We start from the raw sequence: 23,749 nt of genomic DNA, 5'->3' as shown, positions 1-23,749 counted from the left end.
TCATTTTGGACTGCGTGATGTTTTAATGGCTGCTGGCCTCGTCTAATCCTTATAAGTAACCACATCAGTATATGAGGAAGGTGCTTACATGCTGCATCACGCTGCGTATTTGACAAGCAAATGATATGTTAAAGAGTCTGCCTCTCCCATTTGCATTGTGAAAAAAAGCATGATTGTTTTTCGAATTTTTGCTGTAGAAAAAGGGAACTGCCTGTTGGAAACGACGGTGGCTGTGTGCTTGATTTGTGTGCGTATCCTCACAGAAAGGTGGGGCGTTTCTCTACAGGTGCGCAGCGTCAGCGCAGGTACACAGGATGAAGCATCCTGCCGTTATACAAACCTGAAGCAGCTCTAATGTCCCCACCATGGATACGGTCAAGTGTATTGGAAGCTGTTTGCCTCTGTTTTTTATGGCCATCGCATTTGACATTACCGGCCTGGTCCTGCTCTTCGTCGGGATATTCGCCAACCTGCGCCTCAACGGTCGCTTTTATGGCGACTTTCTGATCTACACCGGCTCTCTGATCATTTTCTTTAGCCTCGGCTTCTGGCTGATGTGGTACTTGGGGAACGTCCGGGTGTCGGAATATGACGAGCTGAAAAAGCGCAACAGTATCGTACAGCTGGCCCGGAAAATATCTGAGAGGTTAAGCAAGAAGCTGAAGGGGGAGGAACGCGTGAAATGCGTCGAGGACGAGGACTCCGGCCAGATGGGGTCACGTCCACGCAAATCCGGCAGGGTGACATGGGGCAAATCCACCGCTTACAGCAACGAAGGGTATGACAGCTCCATGGACTCCCCTGATGTGGAGAAGAAGGTGGACTTCACCTCCAACAACGTGAACTTCTGATCTTTTAAGTGAGCCTGCGTGTGTTTTAGTGGGAACTATGACTTCAGTTGGTTTATGAGAAGAAGGATGCAACTGAAACCCAATTAAAAACTCATAAGAAATGATGTAGAAATAGCAATGCTGCAGCAAGCATTTAAAAGATATCCACCCAAAGCTTATAATGGTTTTCTATTTCAGGAAGTCCTCGTTTTTCAGGTGTAACATTTTCAAATAACGTCCTTACACATTTTCTGTGGAAGAGGAGGAAAACAAACACCGTGGCACCTTTCTTTTCGTGAGTGCACACCAGGTCAGCTGGGCATGCAAATGTAGAATGTGGGACAACCATCCAACCATCAGCTCTTTCTAGAAAGTCTCATTGGAAATAACTTTTAAAATGTGCCCCACACAAGAAACAAATTGACTCTTTTTGTTTTTTCCTTTCACTTTAACAGTTGTTTGGATGGGGCTTTTATCTATTTAGCTTTAAGAGAGCATATTTAGTTTGATGTTATGTAATCACTTGCACATCCTTGAAACCGGTTAAGCTCTTTAGATCTAAAGATGACTGTAGCCTTAAAGTATTTGGCAACTTTTTTAGATGTAAAATGTAATGCATGTCTTCATTTGAGTTTATTTTGTGCTTATATGATGCATGAAGTTGTTTTTTAAGTGTAAGAACACCCCCCTTTGCAGCTTAATATGGTCCTTATTGTAATTCTAGATATATCAGTGTTTTATCTTATCAAAAAATCTTCTGATTTCCCAAAGCTGCAGGAACACAGCGTGTTCTCAGTCTTCTCAGTGGTAGCTTCGACTGAAATATTCAGAATTATTATTACAGTTTTCTCTCTCAGAATTTCTGTGTCGATCCAACCACATTAAATGTGATAATTTTCCTTTGTTGCAGCTTAGTTTTCTTTGACGTGTAGTTGCTGCCAGACAGAGAGAAGGCTGATCGTGTTTGCTGTTGGATGTGCGCTCAAAGCAACAGGTCAGACAGGTTTGGCCTCGTGGTGCGGTGTTGGTTAAACAAACATAAAAATCCTCAACAGAGGCCTGATAACTGTACAAGGGTGTTTTTAGTATCTCTTCTACGAACACCAAATATATGTATGACAAATCTGTCTTCTGCTGATTAAAACATTTGTATTTGTGGACAGCAAAGTCTGGGAATAGAAGCTTCACTTACAGTCCTGTCATGTCAGAGTGGGCCTGACTGACGGCTCAGCTCCTTTTAATCAAAGCTGAGACTAAGTAACAGTAAACACATCCCAACTTATCTGTGTACACTGGCTATAATATGAAAACAGAGTCACAGCTGGGGAGGAAACTCAAACAGTGGTGGCCTGACCTGTCAAACAAGGTGTTTGTGGAGAAGTTTCCATTACGTTCATTTCTGCTTTTCGACTCCATAATAGGTGTCGTTATGGTGACGATATTTGGGGAAAAACCCAACAAAGCCGCTCCCGAGCTAACTCAAAAGGTAAATGTCTTTCCCGGGCGACTCTCTGAACTCCCATGAGGCTTTTAATGATGTGATAGAAGATGCCGGGCAGCGATGCAGCTGCAGCACGTTGGTTTCATTAGCTGAACATAAAGATCAGCCGGGTCTTGATTAATTACAGCGAGCTTATCACCATGTAAACACAGACTCAGCAGCTGATTATGTGCATAAATCTGTCATACCGATGACATGAAGAGATGCAAAACAAGTCAGCCCTGCATAGGAATGAACCTTCAGGTGTTTTAATGGGAGGCACAACCCACTGCTCTGGTCGGATACCAGTCTTTCCACTACATCTTGTTGTATGAAAGAAATGTAAGGTGTGCTGTGAGTGACAGAGAATGATCTGTGAGACAGAGGAAGCACTTCTCTGGAGAGGCTGCTCACACTCGTCATACCATCGGCAGACATCCACCTTTCTGTCTCACCCGGTCCAACTATGGAGCAGGGGAAGTGTTCCATCTTCTTCCTATCCCTCGCTGTGATTATGGACGTTGTCGGCCTCCTCCTCTTCTTAATTGGGATCTTCGCACCTTTGAGTTTCTGGGACTTTTTCGTGCTCTCCGGACCTCTGCTGATCTTCCTCAGCCTGATTCCCTGGATATTCTGGTACATGGGGAACCTCACTGTATCCGAGGAGGAGCTCAACCTGATTAAACATGACATTTTGTAACTGCATGGCACAGTTCGACGGACGCTGGACTGAGTCAAATCTGGCAGAGGCGCCAGATTGTCACATGAGGATGAGGAAGGAATGAAAATGAAGCAGATGCTGGATCAAAAATCCTGAATTTGTCAAGCTGTGGCCCTCTGGAGCCTCAGTGTTTCCATGTGAGATAAACCAAATCCAGGAAGGACACATTTGACTAATCCCTTTGACTTGATGGCAAAAGAACTCGTCAGCAGACTGGAGAGCAGTGATTCCCGTGTTTTGTTGGAGTGGAAAATATCTTTGAAAAACTGCAGGGGGTGATAGCTTTTGCTTTATTGATCTTATTGTTGTGAGTTGATGTTTGAATTCGAGCACGTCTTTGCACATTCGTGCATGAGTGATAAGCTTTTAAAACGACTGCTGTATGCTCTCTGTGAGACTGCTGCTGAAAACTGAACCAGCCAAACTGGCACTGTAAGTTTTTAAGATCCACCCAGAGCAAGTATGATGCGAAGCAGGAAACAATGACAACCTATACTCAACTGGAAAGCTTTCGCAATTAGCACCTCTAACACAGGATGTAAGCTTCAGTTCGTGCACAACAGTCAGAGAAGAGAGTGAAACTAATACTCCTCCTCCACACCCAAATCTTCCCAGCTTTAATCAGCACTCAAGGCACCATTAGCTCCCTCAGACATGGGGAGTATTATTAATGTGTCCATTTGGTTCCTGCCCCTGAGAGAGGAAATGGAGAAGAGGCGTAATGGGTCTCCTCGAAGCCCTGCTGCTCAGCTCTTCCTCTCCCACGGGACGCCACTCTCACTGAAGTTGTCTTGATGCTATATGTCGTAACAGTCTTAATCACAACTGTACACATCAGGGCATAATAGTGGCTCCCATGAGAGAAGCAGATTATAAGAGGCTTCCCTGTGAGAACATGAGGCTCAAATTTCCATCCTGGTTTGTTAGCACAGTGTGATAAAGCATATGCTGTGTGAATCCCAGTCATGTGGTTGGAAAGAGCTTTGACTCATAGTTGATAGCCATTAGCGGTCGCTACTCTTCCTGGACTGTAGAGAAAATGGGGCTGGCTGTCACCAGTGGATAAAGATCTCACCACAAATACACCGGAAGCATGAGAAGCTCAGATACAAGATGAATTAATGAGAAAATGTTTCAAATGGCTTTTAATATTCTAACTTAAAATTCCTTTGATCGGATTGTAACTTTAGAATCTTATGAGAGGAACAACTGAATGTTTATTAATGTAATATCAGAAAATGATCAGGCCATTTAAGCACTTCAGATTGATTATCTGCTCTCTGTCGCTGATAAATACTTGCATGCTTTGACTGCGGGCAGATTAATCTGTCTTTTGGCAGGGGATAAGTGGCAATACTGTTCCAACTTATCTTCTTCAGAACAGCTTGAAATGGCTGATAACGTGATGATGTCATCTGGAAATCTCGGAGGTTGTGGAAAGGTGGATGTCTCCCTCCAGTGGTTGGTGTAGAGCTAAGCTTCCAGGGTATTGTGGGTGGTTCCCAGAGGTCAATCAACTCCTCTCAAAGAGTAAATTGAATATTTGCGGATGTGTAAAACTATGATATATGAATTTAGATAGACTGTATTTGTTCCTTTTGAAATTTAATGTATTTCTGTGAGATCAGTTTGTCACGTTCACTTTAAAGGTTTAACACTGAATGCAGTGTTTTCCTATCATGTGCATAATGATAGCAATATGAATAAATTATGTAAGTTAAGATGTGATTGAAATAAATCTGTGTAAACTTCTACCTGAAACTTGTGAGATATGTGTCCGGGTGCAAAACTCCTCACTGTGCAGTCAGAGTAACTTCAGGCAGCTTTGTCCCTGTTCCATGTGGAGGTGGGATGGATATTATCAGTTTTGCTACAGAGTTCATTCAGAGTTCAGGCACAAAGTCTTCATGATTAGATTTGGACAGATAATGTGACAGTGACTGCAGTACTATGCAAATGTCTTGAGACACCCCTCACTTTAAACATGAGGGGTGTCTGAACTACAGTCTATCAGACAAAACAGAGCTTGAAAGTCTATGAATCTTCTCATCAGGATTCATCCCTCCATAAGACCTGTTGCCACTGATTTTCAGTCCACTTCTTGTGTCATTTGGCATAGCTCAGCCTTTTCTCCCTGTTTCCCTTCCTTAAGAATGGCTTCTTGACAGCCACCCTTCCATGGAGACCATTTCTGATGAGGCTTGGGCCAACAGCAGATGGATCAGCTGAAGGTCCAGATGCATCTCTCAGGTCCTGTCAGGTCACAGCTGGATTTTTTCCTCTTTCTTAAGGACATCACTTTCAGATCCTGTTCATCTGCTGTAGATAGTTTTTTAGGCCTGACACTTCTTCTTTTGTCCTCCACTTGTCCAGTTTCCTCAAATGTTTTAAGGACACACTGCACACCATGCTGAGATATGCCAAGTTTTCAGCTAACAGCTCTTTGGGAATCACCTTGTTGCTGCAGAAATCCTATTTTCTGTCTGTCAAACTGTGTTATCTTTGCTGTTTTTCATAGATGCAACTAAAGAAATGGGAACAAAGTGCTTAAATACACCATTTAAATTTGGTTCTTTACTAAGTTGTAATGTGTAGACACAACATTGGTTCATCTCTTGAGTTAGGAGCCTTTTTATGTAGATTTAATGTATTTTAATAACCCAAACAACCATCCATCAGTTCACTTTCCATACCTGCTTAATCCTGGCTGGAGCCTTGGATCCCAGTTGCTGCTGTGCCAGAGAGCAGCCTGCAGAGGACACCAGTTCATCACAGGGCCAAAACAGACACAAACGAGACAAACAGCCATGGACGCACACGCTCACTCTTCTGTGTTAGCTGATGTTCACTAATCACTAGCTAACTCATGTCAATCTTTTTCTTTTTAAGACTTATTCAAATACAAGACAAGTGAAAGTCATTTTGTAAACCAAACACTGGAGCCCACACTCAGCCCAACACTCAGGCTGTGCACGGCAGACACTCAAGGTTGAGACAATAAACATTTAAAAGCACCTTTACAAGTCTTTGCACAGGAGTATTTACCTGTCGGTAATCCTGCATTTCATGTTATCAGTCAACTGTGGCATAAAAGAAAAAAAATGCTCGTGTTAATTGTTGTAAAGCAAGGTGTTCATGTGCAAACTTTCCTCATTTGAGTCCGAACGCCGTCTACTTCAGTTACACTGAGTCTTAATCCACGTAATCTCCCTCATGACAACATGCAGCTTCACTTTCAGTTGCACGTTCACACATGCACCCCCCCCCCCCCCCCCCCCCCCCCCCCACAGGATATGATGCAATGACACCATTACCTGTTTTAAGATGAAGGTGTGTGCAAAATAATGCAAAACGATTCACACAATTTCAAATCTGCTGTCACTTTAGCACAGTACTGATGTTAATTACATCATCACAAGTCAGTTTCAGGAGCTGAGTGTCTATACTTGTTATTTAAGTGTCTTTATAAATGCCTTATGTCATGGTAGCTGGTTTGTGCTAAACTGAAACAAAATCCAAAATCAATTCCAATTCAGTCATTTAGATTTCAGTGTTAATCTGCTTTTGGGGGTGTCTGGTTGTGGCTGCACCCTGTTGCCAGGGAAACATTCGATATGATGTAAGTGGGGTGATCAGGTGTTCCTTGTCCCTCACCCCACAAATTAGGATAATGTTCTGCATTTTAATCTGCTCCATGTGTCTAAAGTTAACTCTGCAGGATGGTTAGGTACCTTTCACATAAATATATACTGTAATATATTATATTACATATTTCTTAACTATGCATTTTAACTCCCTAAAGTTTTAGTATATCTTAAATTACATTTGAGCTTAATTTCAAGGGCATTTTAAACCATGAAGTAATCACAAAGTTTATAGGTAAATTACTAGTAAAGACCCATTTTTATTAATGGAAATGTGTGAAAAGTATGATTGAGAACACAATTAATAAAATAATAACATGTTAATGACATATTGCTTTATTGCTGGTGGCATTTTTTGTATACTTATGAAACTATTACTGTATTTATTTATAAAATAAACTTTATTTTACTAATCAAGGATGTAAATTAGTACATACAGAGCCACAAAAGTTTGGCTACAAATTTGATTTGATTATAAAGATATTCACCTTTAAGTTAGCTAATCATTACCATACTTTAAGTATACAACGGATTAGTCTGACTGCAAATAGCATGCTAACATTTAATATATTTCACATATTTATTTATTTTAACAGGGAAAATTTAATGTGAAAGTCTAATAAGTAACATTTGGCCCAAAGGTAGATTTGCCAATCTGTGGATGTATTCCAGCAAAAGCCTGAAGACAACTGCCAGATAAGGTGATGGCAACAGAAATAATCAGTATTTATCACATACAGGTCGGCAGATTGTGGTGATAAGACTGCACCAGTCACTTTTCCAAACTCAGAGATTAAGAAAACAAAAAGGAAAACACGAATAGAATAAGATTAATGGTCAAAGTTCAGAAAGTTGCATTCAAATTGAATATATTCATGATGTTTATCTTTATCTTTTGTGTTTATTTCTTAAGTTAGACTTTTAGACTTTATCTTCAGACTACTTTTCAACATGTCCCACACAAACATATCCTTTGTCCCACCTCCTGCACCATGTAACACAGAACAGCTGCAGCAGGATGCCGCCCCAGGAGCCAAAGAGAAGAATTGCACTGCTCTATTTTGTTATGCATGATTGTAATCACTTATAAAGTCTATTATAAACTCAGTGAAGTGCATAATATTGTCCTTTAATGTGATGAGGAGGCACTGTAAACCCTCTTTGTGACCAGATCATGTAATCGTCATAAAGATTCTTTTTAGCCACAGAAAGGAGTAAAATGTCTTTGAAGTGGCTGCGTGTCATGTTAAATGTTTTGTAATTAGCCACAAAATGTAGATGACCTACTTGGTGCTGCAGGTTGTGGAGGTACAAATGATTTTTTCTTTAGGATGATCTGAACCAGAATCGTACAAGCTGTTAAGTAGTGCAAACAGACACCCTCTTAAGGCCAGATTACTTCCTTCTCTGGGGTGTAATTGACTACTGACAGGCACTCAGCACAGTTAAATGCACAGTTGAGTCGAGCTGTGGCTCAGCCATCTAACTGGACCACTGTGCTTGTAACAGTTTAGATGCACAGGAGAGATATCACCTCATTGATTGAAGTGTCTCAGACACAGTGATGCTTTGGTGTGGTCAAGGCATTTTGCCTCTTCATCATAAATGTAAGCGTAGCTGAATTCACTGCAAAGAAGTGTGTAGGTTACCCGAATGGTGATTTGTTTGTAATACCAGGATTTTATTTGAGCAATGGAACAGTCTGGACATACTTTAAGCAATTATGAGTTTACACTTAAAGTCTTAAAGGGGCTGATTTGTGTCACAATTCTGACGTCTGTCAAAATGAAACTGAAAAATATGTGAGTGCAAGCAGCCACGTAAACACTATCCCTTTACTTTTTGTACTAAAAGATGCAATAAGATGGAACTCTGGAGCATGTACAGAGCACCTGGGCCCATTTCAGGCTAGCTGATCCCCAACCACATTATTTGGGTGTGTTAGTCGAGTTTTGAGAGGCTTGATTTTGAATGATTTTGGACGAACTGGATCACTTCTCAGAAAGCAGATCCTTGGAGTTTGTAAATAGATGGCAGAGTCATTCTCCCTGATATGACAGGGCCTGCAGACAGTGCAGCGCAGCACGGCAGAGGCGCTGAAATCTGCAGGAAAATAAAGAGGTCTGAGCGTACAGGCAACAGGGTTTGTTTGTATTGATCATCTCAAAGATATCTAACCTCATAATTACAAAGTAACAAGATGCTGCAACGGGAGCATCGTCGAAAACCAGGCGTGGATCGCGTAGTGGAGGAGGAAGACCATCGTGCACCGTGGCTTTGCGCTGCTAAGCTGGAGAAATCGAGGGCAGCTTAATCATACAAACACCCACATTTCACGGAGTCATGTCTTTGTTAGGGTACAAGATTAGTCGCCTATTTCGACGTACTATCGCGGATTATCCGTTATCTTTAACTGTAGTGATTACTGCGACTGATTGCACGTGTAAACCAGTCGATCCACTCCTTTTCCTGTTTCGACCCGCCGCCTCTTAACTCTTCCCAAACAGCATATGCGCGTACTGCTACCCCCCAACCGACCTTGAATCTGTCCTCGGATTAATTCTCACGTCTGATTGGCTGCAGTATCAAAGTTCCATCGCCTTCCTGGCTTCTCATTGGTTAAGACGCCTGCCAGTTAAGAAATATCCACCCTTGCCCGTTTGGTTGGACCTCTCCGCTACCTTTTCTCTCGGCGGTGGGTCGGAGCCGCTGTCCCTGGCCTCGCATGTTTCCCTCTAGATTCCTGTATTGAATTTGATGCCCCTCTTGTAGATTTGCTCCATTTACACGCCTCTGAAGGGCCACAGTCGGGCGCACGTGCACTGTTATTTTTAGTTGCCCCAGTATTTGGCGTTTACAAGCTTTAACCTGAACATGGCTGTGGTTAGCGGATCGTCTGGGCCGGTTGCCCGGCTCGAGGGCCGTGAATTCGAATACATGATGAAAAAGCGCTCGGTGACCATCGGCCGGAACTCCTCTCAAGGCTCCGTAGACGTGAGCATGGGCCACTCCAGCTTCATCTCGCGGAGGCACCTGGAGATATTCACCACCAGCGACGACGGCACCGGCAGCGGAGATTTTTACCTGAGGTGTCTCGGTAAAAACGGGGTGTTTGTGGACGGAGTGTTCCTTCGACGAGGCGCCCCTCCTCTGCAGCTACCACGAATGTAAGTCCCCCCTCTTGGAGAACATGTGGACGCTAGCAACAGTAGCCCGACGGCTAAAGTTAACAGTCAACAACATTGGGTTTATATTGGCTAGCGAGGGTCGAGAAGACCACGTGTTTTAGCATGTTAGCAAGAACTCCGCATCCTGTTTCCAAAGCCGTTTTCTTTGTTGACATTCTTCTTAGCAACTGTGTAAATTAGCCGCCCGCCGTCATCCCACCCAGATCCCACCTTCCACCCAGTTTTTCAGCTCGGCTTTAGCCGCATTCCTCTGCGGTTGTATTAAAGCTAATTAACCCAAAGTAACCGCATCTACCGGGACGCTGTCGCTGATATTGATCGGGGATAGTTTTGCGGTCACGCGTGCAGGCTTAAATAAGAAATATGCGCTCGTGGTAGTGTAAACAGTGCTCATGTTAGCCGTAGCCTCCCGGTATTTGTGAATGGAGCTCCTCTCGACCCCTGAACGTAAACAAACCAAGCCGTCCCCGCCCTGCTGGCTCACAGCGGCACAACCTGCAGCACCATGACCTCTATCCGCTAAACCCACGGTGTGTTAGCGCGTGCTTCATCAATAATTATCTGTCACTCACTAGTAAACAATCACCCGAGTCTCATACTTACACCTTGCATTGCTGTCAGCTTGTAGCCATTGTTGGAGGTTGCTGCTGACTCTCATCACTCTGGGGAATCAATAAACTTTCACTAAGCAGTGGGATTTCCATTCTTGGCAGATATCTGTGAATATCTGCTGCTTGTGTTGGTAAAATAAAGTTACAGTTAAACAGATTAATGAGTTTAATCTCCACAGCGGTGATAAACTGGTTTTCATTATAAGCTGAACATATCTGGCTTCGCTGTAATGTTATTAACAAAGAAAATAGGCGTAGTAGTGGATGGGAAACAGCCCAGATAATTGCAGACTGTTCTTTTCTTAAAACTTCCCAAAAGTGAAACTTTGTGACGTTGTTTTTGAATAACTAAATCAGATATTAGAAGGTCTTGCACTGGCTTTGAGGTGGAAACGCACAGTTTGTTGCTGATATGGAGAGCAACACATGTCTGTGAAGGAAGAGCAAATGAAATCCTGGGTGTAACGACATTAACGGGCCCTTATCAGTCTCTCTTGCAGGCTGTTTGGGGATGGGTGCAGCATGTTTGATTTTCACAGCAGGTCTGCAAAGAAAAACAAGTCTTTCAGCAGATTTCTCCTTTTTTAATGCGATTAAAAGGCGAGTGCAAGAGGAAATGTAAGGCTGTCATCTAAAAAAAACCCAAACTGCTTTGTGTAATCTGTGTGAAACTGCAACATTTGGTGAAATTTGCAGGGAAGTTGAAAAGGGAATGTCTAAATGCACTTATTCAGGCAGAAGATGCTGGTGTGAATATAAGAAATCGTCTATTTGAAACCTGTTTTGAATGACTTGGACAATGACATGCAGGTTTGTTGTTACCTGTGCATCTAGATGGGAGCTTTTCTCCATTTATTGTATGTTATCTGAAATATTTAGGTGCACTTTGAGGCCCAGCAGAGTAGTTCCACACAGATTGAAAGCAGGATTATTCGCTTGTGACGGTGAAATTTGACGTGTTGTTTCGGTTAAACGAAGTGTTTGATTTAAAAAACTCAACCAAACCAGGTTGTTTACACTTGGTCCAGACGGATTTGTTTGAGCCGCTGTAGTTCATTCACAGACGTGCGGCGTCATGTAAACAGACCTGCCAGCTTCTGCCAACTCCAGTCAAGACTTTGCACACTTCTCTCAACTATTGTGCAATCCCTCGATATGAAACCATTTCTCTGACGTGTTTTGACTTGATGCAGTTCCTAAACTGGCCTTGTTGGGCGTTTAAACGCATCTGTCCCAGTGCATTTCACCGTGTTTGTACCACCAGCAAGAAAAAACACTGGTGTCAGATTCTCATATTGATCAGACCGACCGCCAGTAAGGAGCTTTTAATCAGTGTCTATTACAGCGACTTCCATGGGTAAGACACCACCCAGCGTGCTTTGCTGTAATCCCCGAGCTGGAGGAGACCCTTAAACAAGCCACACTCTCTGCGTTAAGACGGGTAGAGCTGAAGAAGCAGATAGACGGCGTGAGAGAACTCGCTGAGCCGTGGCTCGGGGATCAGGTCGCTTGTATTCCAGGGATTCCTCTTTGGTGATGTAAACACGGCCAGTAGAAAGCAACAGCCCCCCCCCCCCTTCCTCTCCCACACCCACAAATTCACCCCAAGTGGGTTCCTATTTTTCTGTCCCCTCTTGTTTACATTCTCTTTTTCGCAGGGTGGGTGGGGGTGAAATTCGGGGGAAAGCTTTCAGCTGAACAAGCTTTGTTTGTTGCTGTCCTCGCAGCTTAGCAGCATAGCAACTGTGCGTTATTTGGAGTTTGGGCTTCATTGTTCTTGCAGGAGAAAATGGGTTATAAAGAGGCTTCTGTAATTGCACACAGGAGAGGGTTGTTCCACAGCAGATCCCACATATACGGGAATTAAAAGTGTCAGATGTTTCCTGAAGTTGTTGCAAACTTGAATTCTTTTATAAATCTTTTAAAGATGTTTCATATGAGCAACTGAAGACCTTTTCCAGAAGTTTGAGCCTTTCTAACACTGACATCCTGCTTCTTTCGATGGTTTAGGCTTTATTTTGCAGGCAGAAATTGATTCACAGAAACCTAAAGTAAAGCAAATTGTGTCTCTTGTTGCTGATGAAGCTGCAGGTAACATTTAGCTTATCTAATAACCTTCATGTCGATTTATCGATTAATCACTGAGTTCTACAAATGAAGGGAAACTCTCCCGCCGTTGCTCCAAAGCACAAAGTTCTGTCCACAGAACAATTACTTGGTGTTTTACTGTAGTGTCGAAGTATTAAAATCAATGTGTTCTTAATTATATTCTTATTATTCAGAGGGCTGTTAAACACCTTTTCTGAGTGCAGGTGGATGTGTCATTAGATCCGCCTCCCGGCGCCAGTCCTGGTTTTACACTCGGCGAGCGGCTGCCTGGAGGTTATTGGTAGCGTGCAGGTCCCTGATGGCGTTTGACTCCAGAGACTGTGGCTCCTAACCTTAAAGGGGAACTCCGGTATTTTTAAACCTGGACCTTATTTCTGGCATGAAATACGTTCATCTCCTCACCGAGAACAGTTTGGTGAAAGTTGGCGTCCTTCAGAAGATATTTAGATAACTGGAGATCCATATAACGGAGTGAACGGGGCTTAGAGGATGCAGCCTCTAAATAAGGCATTATCTGTCTGTATTTCACCAATACTTTAAGAAGAATGAATGAATGAACGTGTGCTATAGCTCTGTTAGCTCATAGCTGCTGTTATGTGGCTACTTGCAGCTATAGGAGAGCTAACGGAGGGATTTCTACACAGGCACTCTACTGGGACCACTTCATCCACACGCCCCCCTGCAGCACAGTTTATTCACTCCGTGCTCTGTGACAGTCGGCTAACTTCACACAGAGTTTGCTGCTGATAGTTTTGTGCAACATGGCAGGATATTTATCAGATTTTGACAACGTGAACGACGACTTTGAGTAAGATGGACGTTCTTACCGGAGTGAATGAGCTGTGCTGCAGCGGCAGGCGTCGATGACATCATCCCAGCTCAGAGATAGAGACAGAGAGAGCCATGGGTCGGTAAAAATATTTAGCTTTTAATCAGAATCTAATGAATGATGCAGGTATGTTCAGACACATTAATAAAAATGGCCTGCTGGGGGGGGGGGCTCTGGCTTTAGTAAAAGTCAAACCAGCTCTTTGGGTGGTACTAATCACTCTTCTTATAGTCCTTATACACCTGAAATGAATGAACTCTTGTGTGCGTTGGGGGGGGGACTGTGGGCACAGTCATCTAAAGGAAAAAAGAGAGCGATATCTCATCATATCCGGGAATACTCGAGTCATTCCTATTCTGCTGCTCAGACCGGAAGCAGCTGGTGAGTCACGTCACTTTATCTCTGGCAGGTCAGGTGGGACTTGTAAAATTTCCTGGCATGTTTTTAGGAAGTGGGCTTGGACACAAAGTAAATGAACCAGTTTTTCTGGTGTGAATATCTCTGATTTGCTGTAATATTGCAGTTCCAGTCTGTGGAATCCACCCTCGGTGTGTGAAGCTTGATATTTGACTTTGTTTCTGTGCTCCCCTGACATGCAGGAGGCACTTTTTATTGTGAATTGATGGATGATTTTGTCCAGATGTTGTTCAGTGTTGGATGTCTTTCATTTAAGGAGCTTCCATTACTTCATCAGACCTACAGAGAAGACTCGGCCCCTCCTGAAAGGGTACGAGCATAATGAAAGTGTCTCCCCTCACCAGTCTGGCTCCAGGAAGCGATTCAGTCTCCTCCTTTGAGCAGAAATGCTAATTTGAGACGTAGGTGTCGGGGATACAGTGCTCTCAGCAGATGCCAGCTCTGGCAGGAAAAAGCTGCTGTTCCTGGCAGCCGTCAGCTGAGTGAGAAGCAGTTTATGTGTGCGCTCCCTCCCTCTCCAGGGTCTCCAGGCAGCCTGATCCGAACAGCGATGGTGTCAGAGTGTCAGACTCCTCTACAGTTTCCCGTCTTCCTTTCACACTAACTTCTACTGCTCACCGGTGACGAGTCTTATCACTGAAGCCAGAATTTTAATTGCACACAAAGAAAGCCTTAAGATTCCTCTTTCTGTTGGCGACACTCTGGCATTCCTAAGTCCATTTTGTCGGTTGCTGGAGCTTTGCTCCCCTTTTCTTCACCTCTGTTCATCAGATGGAGATGTGAGGCGTGGAGGCTTTGCTGTTAAATTGGTTTGCAATTAAATGAATCATCTGGGATGCCATGATTATCTTAGTTAATGATTGCAGCAACTGTACCATAAACCTGGAAACCTAACCTTGAATGATACAGATCATTTCGAGACGCCTGCCTCTTTTATTGGCATATAATACCGCAGTAAAGATTAAGAAAAAAGGGTATTTTAGGTCATGTAAATGAAACAAGATAAGAAATGATAAAAACCTTAACTCAATCATGCAGTCGACCACCTACTGCTTCATATTTCTGGTTAACTTTGGGGGGGACCATCAGCTCTGATTCTGCTGTGCACAAAACTAAGGTGAAGAACCAGCAGCAGCTGTGAGCCCCCCCTGCACACTGTGTCCCACTGTTGGGGGGGAAATGGGCCGCTTGAAGACGTTATAAAGACGACCTACAACTGCCTGCTTAGACAGTCTGTGCACATGCAAATAAGTTATGGGAGGGAGAAATGGCCCCTGCAGGATTTAGCAGGATAAAGAAGTGGTGCACGGGTCGGTTTATGGTTGCAGCTTTTCATTTTAAACCAGCACAGCATGTGGGTTGTTTTTGTCCAGCTTTTATAATGCATTCGAGTGTCAAACGTATGAAAAAAGCCAGCTGATTTCACAGTAATGTGGGTGCACGGAGCTCGTTGACTCGCACTGCGGTGCTTCTCGCTGACAGACCGAGCGCTGATTCAACATGATCGATTGTCTTAATCTGAGAGAGCCAGCTGTTCGAGATGCGCCAAAAAGGCGAGATCCGGATGCTGCCGACCTTCCCCGCAGCTGCCTGCCTGCTGGTGTAAACGGGGGCCCTGAAGTGGATGGCTTTGTGGGTCCCATCTCTTTTTCATTTAACTGTTTTGTCATAAATAAGACGTTATCAGTAGATATTAGTACAACAAGATGCCATCAATAAAAAGGCTCAACTCTGTCAAAAAGTGCAAAACAACATGGAAATATCACATTTGTGCTGGTTTTCAGCCTGCTGTGTGTGCTAGTGATGAAAACTAATGATAAACATGTAAAACGACTGTTACCTAAAGCTTTAATGTCTTCTTACGTCGGTGAAATGTCTGTAAAAGCCGGCGTTTGGGTTATTATCTGGTGAAATGTTTTCATGAACCGTGTGGCTCTTTTTTCTTGTTGCAGGTGCACTTTCAGGTTCCCCAGCACAAACATTAAGATCACTTTCACAGCCCTGTCCAGCGGAAAGAAAGTGAAACGGGAGGCGCCAGAGTCCCCAGTAAAAGCAGTGCAGCCCCAGATCTCCCCCCTGACCATCAACATTCCAGACAACATTGCTCACCTAATGAGCCCCCTGCCATCGCCCACCGGCACCATCAGGTACTCATTCCTGGATACTGCATGTTGCTTGTTTTGTCTGTAAGAAGAGGAGGCTGTCGGGGTCAAATTCAAGGCTTTCCAGCAGCGTAACAGCAAAGACGGAGCAGCAGTTTAGATGCAATGCAGCCCAGAAAAGGAGCCATTTGACTTAAATGCGTCCGGTCAGGTCCGTTTAGCTGTTGGCGGCTCGCTGCAGCTTTTTGGCTCGTTGGTCAGGAAAGTCACTCCCACGCTGCCCTTGCCGGACCTTGAGTTGTCGGCTGACCTTGGCAGGGCCCCTATATGGGGATCAGCTTAGGCTTAGTTGTGTGGTGGCAGGGCTCAAAGAGGGAGGCGGCTCCATCTCAGACTCTTAGATCCTCTCAGCCCCTGATCTCCAGCAGATGGCTGGAAAGGGTCTCCCGCCATGCTGTCCACGCCTCATGTGAACGTTCAGTGTTGAGGTGCGTTTAAAGGTTTATTGGCTGATGGGGGGGGGGGGGGGGTAAACCTCGCTGAAGCGGGCATTAAATAAGGAGCTGAGGCCTGAGCGTGAACACTGGTGCTCACACCGGTGTGATTACTGAGAAACAGACTTGATTAAGGCCTGATTGTGGCTGAAGTGATTGCAGTATTTCCACACGATCTGGGAGGCGTTTTGCATAGATTCTGCCAGAAGTGTGCCACTGCAGCACAGACTGCAGATGAGCCGAGCATCGCTGTGTTGCTGTGTAGGAAAAGCCTTTTTATCCCTGTAGATGGAAGCATTGAATCCAAAGCTAAGTGTGCTTCTCTTCTTCTTCTTCTTCTTCCTCCCGCAGCGCTGCTAACTCTTGCCCCTCCAGCCCGCGGGGCGCAGGCTCCTCGGGCTACAGGATGGGCGGTCGCATGGTCAGCTCTGCAGAGCTGCAGCTGATAAACGACAACTCTCAGCCCGAGAACGACAAAGAGGCTTCGGGAGGGGACAGCCCCAAGGTGAGAGCTCCTGAACCTGTTTCTTGATCCTCCACAGAGATGCACGTCCTGTCGGTTTAATATGAATGCTTTATTGTGGTGTCTGCCCCGCAGGATGACTCCAAACCTCCGTACTCCTATGCACAGCTGATCGTCCAGGCCATAACGCTGGCTCCGGACAAGCAGCTCACACTAAATGGAATCTACAATCACATCACAAAGAACTATCCTTACTACAGGACTGCAGACAAGGGCTGGCAGGTTTGTTGGGCCGCACCATCTGTGATTTAACAACAATCTGCGTCTAATCTTCGGTGCACAGCTTTCCCACAGAGCCCAAACATGATGGATAAAGAGGAAAACCAATCTTTCGGTGTGCGTTTCCTGTCCCGCAGAACTCGATCCGCCACAACCTGTCGCTGAACCGGTATTTCATCAAAGTGGCACGGTCGCAGGAGGAGCCGGGGAAGGGTTCCTTCTGGAGGATAGACCCGTCCTCGGAGGGGAAGCTCATCGAGCAGGCCTTCAGGAAACGAAGGCCCCGGGGCGTCCCCTGCTTCAGGACCCCACATGGACCCCTGTCCTCCAGGTCTGACTCCGTCCCACTGTCACAAACTGCATTTGAGGCCTTGAATCATCCAATATGCAAAATGACAACGTTAAAGGCTTTGTTTTCTCTAACACAAACACAACGCTATTCATAAGTGAAGCAGTAGCAAAGCTGCACATCAGAAGAAATAAAGTGTGTAATTTACTCTTTAAAGCCAGGTGACCTCACACATGCCTCCACACTGGGGCTGGAGGGTTTTATGTGAGAATCCTCTCCTGTGGACAGAGCTTTAACGTATTTGTAGCACAGAGGCCTGTTTGCATCTCAGATTTCAGTTTTTACAGCAGTGTTTGATGCTCTGGGAATGAGAAGAAGCTCCACACAGAGCGGAAAGTGAGAGCAGCGTGTCTGTAGTTCAGTTACTGGCTGCTGTGGACAGAAATACGCCATCGCAGGAGCTAGATTAAAAACAACTGTAATAAACTATCTATATCACCTCCTCTGTTGCTGGGGAGTCCAACAAATGCTGAGGACCTCTCAGAGTGGGGACAAAGCATAGGCTGCGTGTAAAAGAGGAATAAAACCTCCTAAAGCTGCCTGATGGCCACGTCTGGGGTCGATTAAAAAGGAAGCTGCACTTTCCAGCTGATTTGCTCCAGGAAACATTTTCCTGAGGTAGTTTGACCATAAACCTGTCTGTATTCTTTAATTGAACAGTATAATTTAGTGAATGATGGTCCTCTATAGAGGAAAATGGAGAATAATAAATAAGGTCCAGATCCACTCCACAAAACTAAGACCGTGGCTGTAAAACAAAGCCAGCATCTTATCTCCACTTTAGTCTGTCATTTATCAGTGACCTGTCTTTTTCCGGCCCTCAGGAGCGCCCCAGCATCTCCCAATCACTCAGGGGTCCTCTCGGCTCACTCCAGTGGCATCCAGACTCCTGAGAGTCTGTCACGAGAGGGTTCGCCGGTCCCCCTGGAGCTGGAGACCGCCTCTGCTCCCACGCCAGTGCCCACCTCCACGGTTCAGCCCAAGCTGGCAGTGATCCAGGAAGCACGCTTTGCACAAAACACACCAGGTATGAAACCCTACAAGTGAAGGTGTGGAGACGGGTGGTCTGAGCGATATCCGCTGTAATGAAAACAACCTTTCTGTGGTCCAGGCTCGCCTGTCAACAACCAGCCGGTACTCATAGCAGTCCAGCGGCAGTTACCTCAAACCATTAAGCCAGTGACTTACACCATGGCCTCCCCAGTGAGCACCAGCGCCTCCCAGCCTGCTGTCCAGACTGTCCACGTCCTGCAGCAGATCCCGGCAGGGTCCCTCAGCTCCGCCGTCATCGCCCAGCCAGCCACCATCGTTAAGAGCGAGCCGCAGGAGAACGGGGATCACATGGAGGTCAAAGGTGAGAGCTGGGCGTCAGACCTCAGTGCTTTCCACAGGGTGTCAGAAAGAGGAGGGCCTCACGCTCTCTTCAGACTCTCCACATGTTTAAGTGTCTTTGCAGCACCTGAATCTAGTGATTGGACCATAAACTCAGCCAGAGAGTGGGTCAAATAAAGTGAACCGTGGTTTTATCTCAGACAGTCTGACCTTTTCCATCAGCCACAGGCTGCAAGGCGGTAAACATCTTTTCATCTTTAATCTCACCAATCTGTGGGAGAGGATGGGTCGGAGGGCTCCCAGAGGATGAAACCATCTATTAGTTTGTGTTAAATGACAAAGGGAAAAGTGCTGAACTGTGAATCTGTGGTTGTGGGGCCCCCGAGGAATAATCTGCAGAAATCTGTCAGAAGTAGATAATCAGTGGTGATCATTCTCTAATTCCAGAGAGTTTTGTTCCATTTCTTTGTTTTCCTGACAGGTTCGTGTTAATCATACACTTACTGTACTTTTACTGACTCAGGTGTTTCATTTTCCTTCTGAATTAGCGCCACAAAAACCTTGAAATCTCATTTAGGACCAGCTTTGACTGATATGTGCGATAAATTGCAGCTTTTTAAGCATCCTTTTCCAGCCTGTGGCATAACAAAGTCGGACGTCTGCACAGCCTCAGTGGTGCAGGGAAAACAGCAGCATATACCCCGCATGGTTTGCTCTGCTCCTGCCAAAGAGCGGTTTGAGTCTGTCGTTGTTGTCTCTGTCAAACGAAGTGATTCAGGAATCGGTCGCTGTGTTTCTGCTCCTCTTCGCAGTGAAAGTAGAGACGGCTCCCACCTCTGTCGGCGCCTCCAGTCGCATCATCCAGAGCTCCCAGTCGGCCACGCCCCTGCAGACTGTTACCATAGTGCAGCAGGCTCCCATGGGGCAGCACCAGCTGCCCATCAAGGCCATCACACAGAATGGCACCCACAGCATCACCACTGCCCTCCAGGGCCCCACCAGCTCAGGTGAGTCTCAGGTGCCGCCACAACAAGAGGGCGTGGACGAAGCTGCCATCGAGTTAGTGATGACTAAAACTGCAGATCTGATATCAGGAGCGGCATCGAATCCGACACGAATGGAACAAAAGTGAAGGGTTAAACTTACAATTGAGCTCATTTTTCTCATTATTCAAAACACAACGTGCTTGAAATGCGCCTCTAACTCAGAACTTTACAGGGTCCATCAGTAGACCTTTATGGCTGCAGCTAACACCATTTATCTGTGTAAATTAGCATATTTTACTCCAAACGGATGCCACTTTTAACCCAAAACATCAGCAGCTTTCACACAGATCCTAAGAATAGAAAAACACTCAGATGTGGCTAAAGTTCCAGGAACTGTCGGGGAGTCCGACTCGTTCTTGCTTCAGTTGTTCCGTCGTGGCTCAGATGCAGTGAAAAACGCCCAAACTGTGCTCGCTTTTCCCATCATGCATTTCACAGGTGGGAAACGGCGTTTAAGCTTTACCTTCTCCAGACAGTTTGACCTCACAGACTTGGCGGACCACCCGAGCATCTGCAGCTCCTGCTGATTATCACCCAACTTTAAACTCACCAGCATATTGATGGCTTGGTTTGGATCATTTGGCCACTAATAGACGTGTTTGTTGGAACTCTTTCCTCAACAAAATATAAAATAAAACGTCTTAGGAACACTGATTGATTGGCTGCCCCCCTCTCAGGTGTATGGCATCTGTCTCCATGAGTGTGTGACCCTGTGCGTGTGCATGTGCATGTGCATGTGCATGTGCATGTGCATGTGCATGTGCATGTGCATGTGCATGTGCATGTGCATGTTCAACACTTGCCAACCTGGATGGGTCAAATGCAGAGGAGTAATTTCTTGTATCTACATTAGAGACAGACCGATATGGTTTTTTTCAGGGCCGATACGATACGATTATTAGTCGTTAAGGAGGCCGATAATCGATATTTGGAGCCGATATTCATTTGCAGTAAAAGTATTGGTGTTGATTAATACAAACTCCAACACTTAAATGCCTTTGGCATGTTTATTCAACGTATTTTCAGATAACACAACATGTTAAAGGCTTTTTTTCTTAAAACAAAGATGACATATGCTCAACTCTCAGCTCAGTTTATTACTGAATTTTTCTTATGTAAAGGTTATATTTTAACATGTCATTAAAACTAGGCTTCTACATTTCAAACGATTAATAAATAAATAGTTACTATGGCTGAAAAAATAGTTGAATAGCAAAAGGAGAGACTCGTGCTTTTCTCAAGCCCCCCCCCCCCCCCCCCCCCCCCCCTCAACGTTCTCCCTGCTATAAAACTGGACTGAATGGAGTTCATCAGGTTTTTATTCTCTCTCTCTCTCACACACATACGTCTGTTTCCATACCGATACGTTCAGCAGCCCGTCTGGAGCGAGCAGAGCTGCCGTTTTTGGGCCCACAGTAACGTTCCTCGCAGCAGGGAGGGCCGGGATGTTCCCTGATCCACACGACAGTAACATCTTAGTGTTGATGGGCTGAGAAGGTCTGAAATGGCACTTTAAGCCGGTCGTGCATGCAGTCGCAGCTCGTAATGTTCAGGCTTCAGTTTGAAAGTTTCCAGAGGGCCGAAAACCCAAAGCAGCCTCTTTTTTTTATATATCTGCATGATGTCACACAGGTGAAATCAGCAGATTCTGTATCTCCCATCATTTTTACAGCCAAACATGAGCATCTGAACAGCAAACTTCAGGGACTCCAACCTCCAAATAAGACTAAATATTCAAAAGGGTCTCATTTGCAAGTGGAAGGAGGATTAAATGGAGGATATTCTGTGTGTTGTGCTGCAGTTCAACTGTTTTATCCTCTGAGATGAATACAGCTCAACCCTTTCAGTGACACCTCAGCTGTGTGGACGAGCCGTAATCCATCCACTTTCTGCACCCGCTTAATCCCAGAGTCGGGTCGGGGGGGGGGGCTGCAGCCTATCCCAGCTGTCGCTGGGCGAGAGGCGGGTCCGACCCGTAATAAAAGGCAGAAATGTTTCTTAGGAGTCATCACAAAGCCACGCCCGGTTTCTGCTGCGTCTCCATGACTAGCCACAGTGTGAACAGATCCTCTGGTTAACCCCCGTTTCCTTCCCGTTTCTCCCGCACAGCTCCAGCTGCAGCGAGCCCTCTCCACCTGCTGGCGGCCCACGCCTCCATCTCCGCCTCCCTCCCCACCAAACGGCCCAACGGCGACCAGCTGGAAAGTGAGCAGCCAGATGCCAAGCGTGTGAAATCAGAGGAGGAGAAGGCCCAGGCGTCCGTGGCCGATTCAGACTCGCCGGCGACCAACGACAAAGTCAACTAGTCCGTTTGACCACACACCACACGACCCCCCCCACCCACCACCACCGCCTCTTTATCCACGGTTTTTGTCTCTCGTCCCCGTCGTTTCTTTGGTTTCTCTTCCTCCTACCACTCACTCCCGAGGTGCCAAACGGAGAAGATTATTCTCATTTTCGGTTTGGGTTCATCTGCTGAGACAAAATAATATCCACCCCTTTAAAAACTGGAATGTGGGCTGAGAACAAAAGAGAAATGGGACAAAAATAAACTTGAAGGTGCCCCCTGTGAGCCGCTGAAACAGGAGAGTGACTGAAGCAAGACCACAGGAAGCCTTAACAACAGATAACCCTTAAGAGCTGACCTCAGACCTCACGCCATCGGACTGGGACGGGCCCTGATCAGCTCGGGCTGGACGCCGCCTTTCTGTCACATCTACCTCAGAGCAGACAGGAGACTCCGGCACGCACCACCTTCCCCGCCCCGTTTGGACGACACGACCAACCGAGAGACGAGTACGACGAGCATTCGATGGCTAAATTCTTCTTCTTCTTTCTTTTCTCATTGATTACAACGAATATTCAGAAAGGGATCAACTCAGAGCCGATATTCCTAAAAATCTGGCAGCTAGCCTCTCACAGTACTGACCTTCCTTAATCGCAGCTGTATGTAGAGATGCAGTACTTTGTTCAAAATGTGGAGCATAGGATATTTTTTCTTTTAATGTATTTTCACTTATCTAGAAAAGTAATAATTTAATTAAAGGAAGCGTTGAAAATGCAGAGGTTGGTGAGACTTCAGTGACTGAGTTAGAAATCTTCTTATGTGAACTTATTTTTCTGTTCGGTGAAACAGTGTACTAGTTTTTGGTAAAACTTTGCCCCCCCACCCACCCTCCTTCTGACATATCCATATGAAAATGCTTCATTATACCTACATATTTTAATACTTGCACAGATATAAGCAAATCTCCATGTGTAGTTCCAGATGTTGAACCTTGCATGTATCCCAAACAGAGACGTCTGTAAACTGTAAATTGAACGGAGGAAAAAAAGACCTGCTTTGTCCAAACCATACCTGCACTTAATTAAATGTTTGTGTTTTTGTTTCTCTTCCTCCTCCTCTTTTGGTTTCCCTCACACCTCCCTGCTCCTCATGGTCCCTCCAGGCTGTGTTGACGTTGTGGTGTTGGCAGACCCCCCCCACCACCCTTTTGCTTGATTACTTTGCTCTGTTCTGGCGACCCGGCGAGTCTGTTTTTCTGATTGTACACGTTCCAAACAATAGTGAGAAAAATAATTGATGTTTGTTCTTCTTCAGTGGGGAAACGCTTTTTTTTTTCTTTTTTTTTTTTAATAAATTAATTTAAAGTCCTTTTCCTTTATGTTTATGCTTCGGTGTGCAAATTGTGGCTCAACTTTTTCGCTGCTGGCGGTAGTTCTTCAGCTGGCCACCGGGTGGCAGTGTGGGATCATTTCAAGCTAACCGCTTGGTTAGAAAAGCAGGTTCACTCAGGTTATGGGCTGTATCCTGATCATTTCTGAGTTCAGCTGGTGACAGGAGCCTCTTTGAAT

General features: G+C 45.2%; 2 protein-coding genes across 2 annotated transcripts; both read left to right on the top strand.

Moving 5' to 3' along the window:
* Positions 1 to 252: 252 nt before the first annotated feature.
* Positions 253 to 873, top strand: LOC140273274 (transmembrane protein 238-like). The gene has a single exon (XM_072368794.1). The coding sequence runs from the start codon at positions 366 to 368 to the stop codon at positions 849 to 851; it is 486 nt and encodes a 161-aa protein (XP_072224895.1). The 5' UTR covers positions 253 to 365; the 3' UTR covers positions 852 to 873.
* An 8,474-nt stretch (positions 874 to 9,347) lies between these two features.
* Positions 9,348 to 23,549, top strand: LOC140272907 (forkhead box protein K2-like). The gene is made up of 9 exons (XM_072368416.1): positions 9,348 to 9,842; positions 15,782 to 15,976; positions 16,777 to 16,930; positions 17,024 to 17,170; positions 17,305 to 17,498; positions 18,341 to 18,543; positions 18,628 to 18,870; positions 19,661 to 19,855; positions 22,004 to 23,549. The coding sequence occupies exons 1-9, from the start codon at positions 9,550 to 9,552 to the stop codon at positions 22,198 to 22,200; spliced, it is 1,821 nt and encodes a 606-aa protein (XP_072224517.1). The 5' UTR covers positions 9,348 to 9,549; the 3' UTR covers positions 22,201 to 23,549.
* The last annotated feature ends 200 nt before the right edge of the window (positions 23,550 to 23,749 follow it).

The sequence above is a fragment of the Leuresthes tenuis genome, unplaced genomic scaffold (assembly GCF_036924035.1).
Source record: "Leuresthes tenuis unplaced genomic scaffold, fLeuTen1.0.hap1 SCAF_17, whole genome shotgun sequence".
NCBI classification, from domain to species: domain Eukaryota; kingdom Metazoa; phylum Chordata; class Actinopteri; order Atheriniformes; family Atherinopsidae; genus Leuresthes; species Leuresthes tenuis.
The sequence above is the reverse complement of the archived record's forward strand: the minus strand, read 5'-3'. Positions and strand labels throughout refer to the sequence as shown.

What these genes read in the sequence shown, in the direction of transcription:
- LOC140272907 (XM_072368416.1), top strand. Translation starts at nt 9,550, where the DNA reads ATGGCTGTGGTTAGCGGATCGTCTGGGCCGGTTGCCCGGCTCGAGGGC. An exon ending in CTGCAGACAAGGGCTGGCAG is followed by an intron (nt 17,171 to 17,304) that starts GTTTGTTGGGCC and finishes CCTGTCCCGCAG; the next exon opens with AACTCGATCCGCCACAACCT. An exon ending in CATGGACCCCTGTCCTCCAG is followed by an intron (nt 17,499 to 18,340) that starts GTCTGACTCCGT and finishes TCCGGCCCTCAG; the next exon opens with GAGCGCCCCAGCATCTCCCA.
- LOC140273274 (XM_072368794.1), top strand. Translation starts at nt 366, where the DNA reads ATGGATACGGTCAAGTGTATTGGAAGCTGTTTGCCTCTGTTTTTTATG.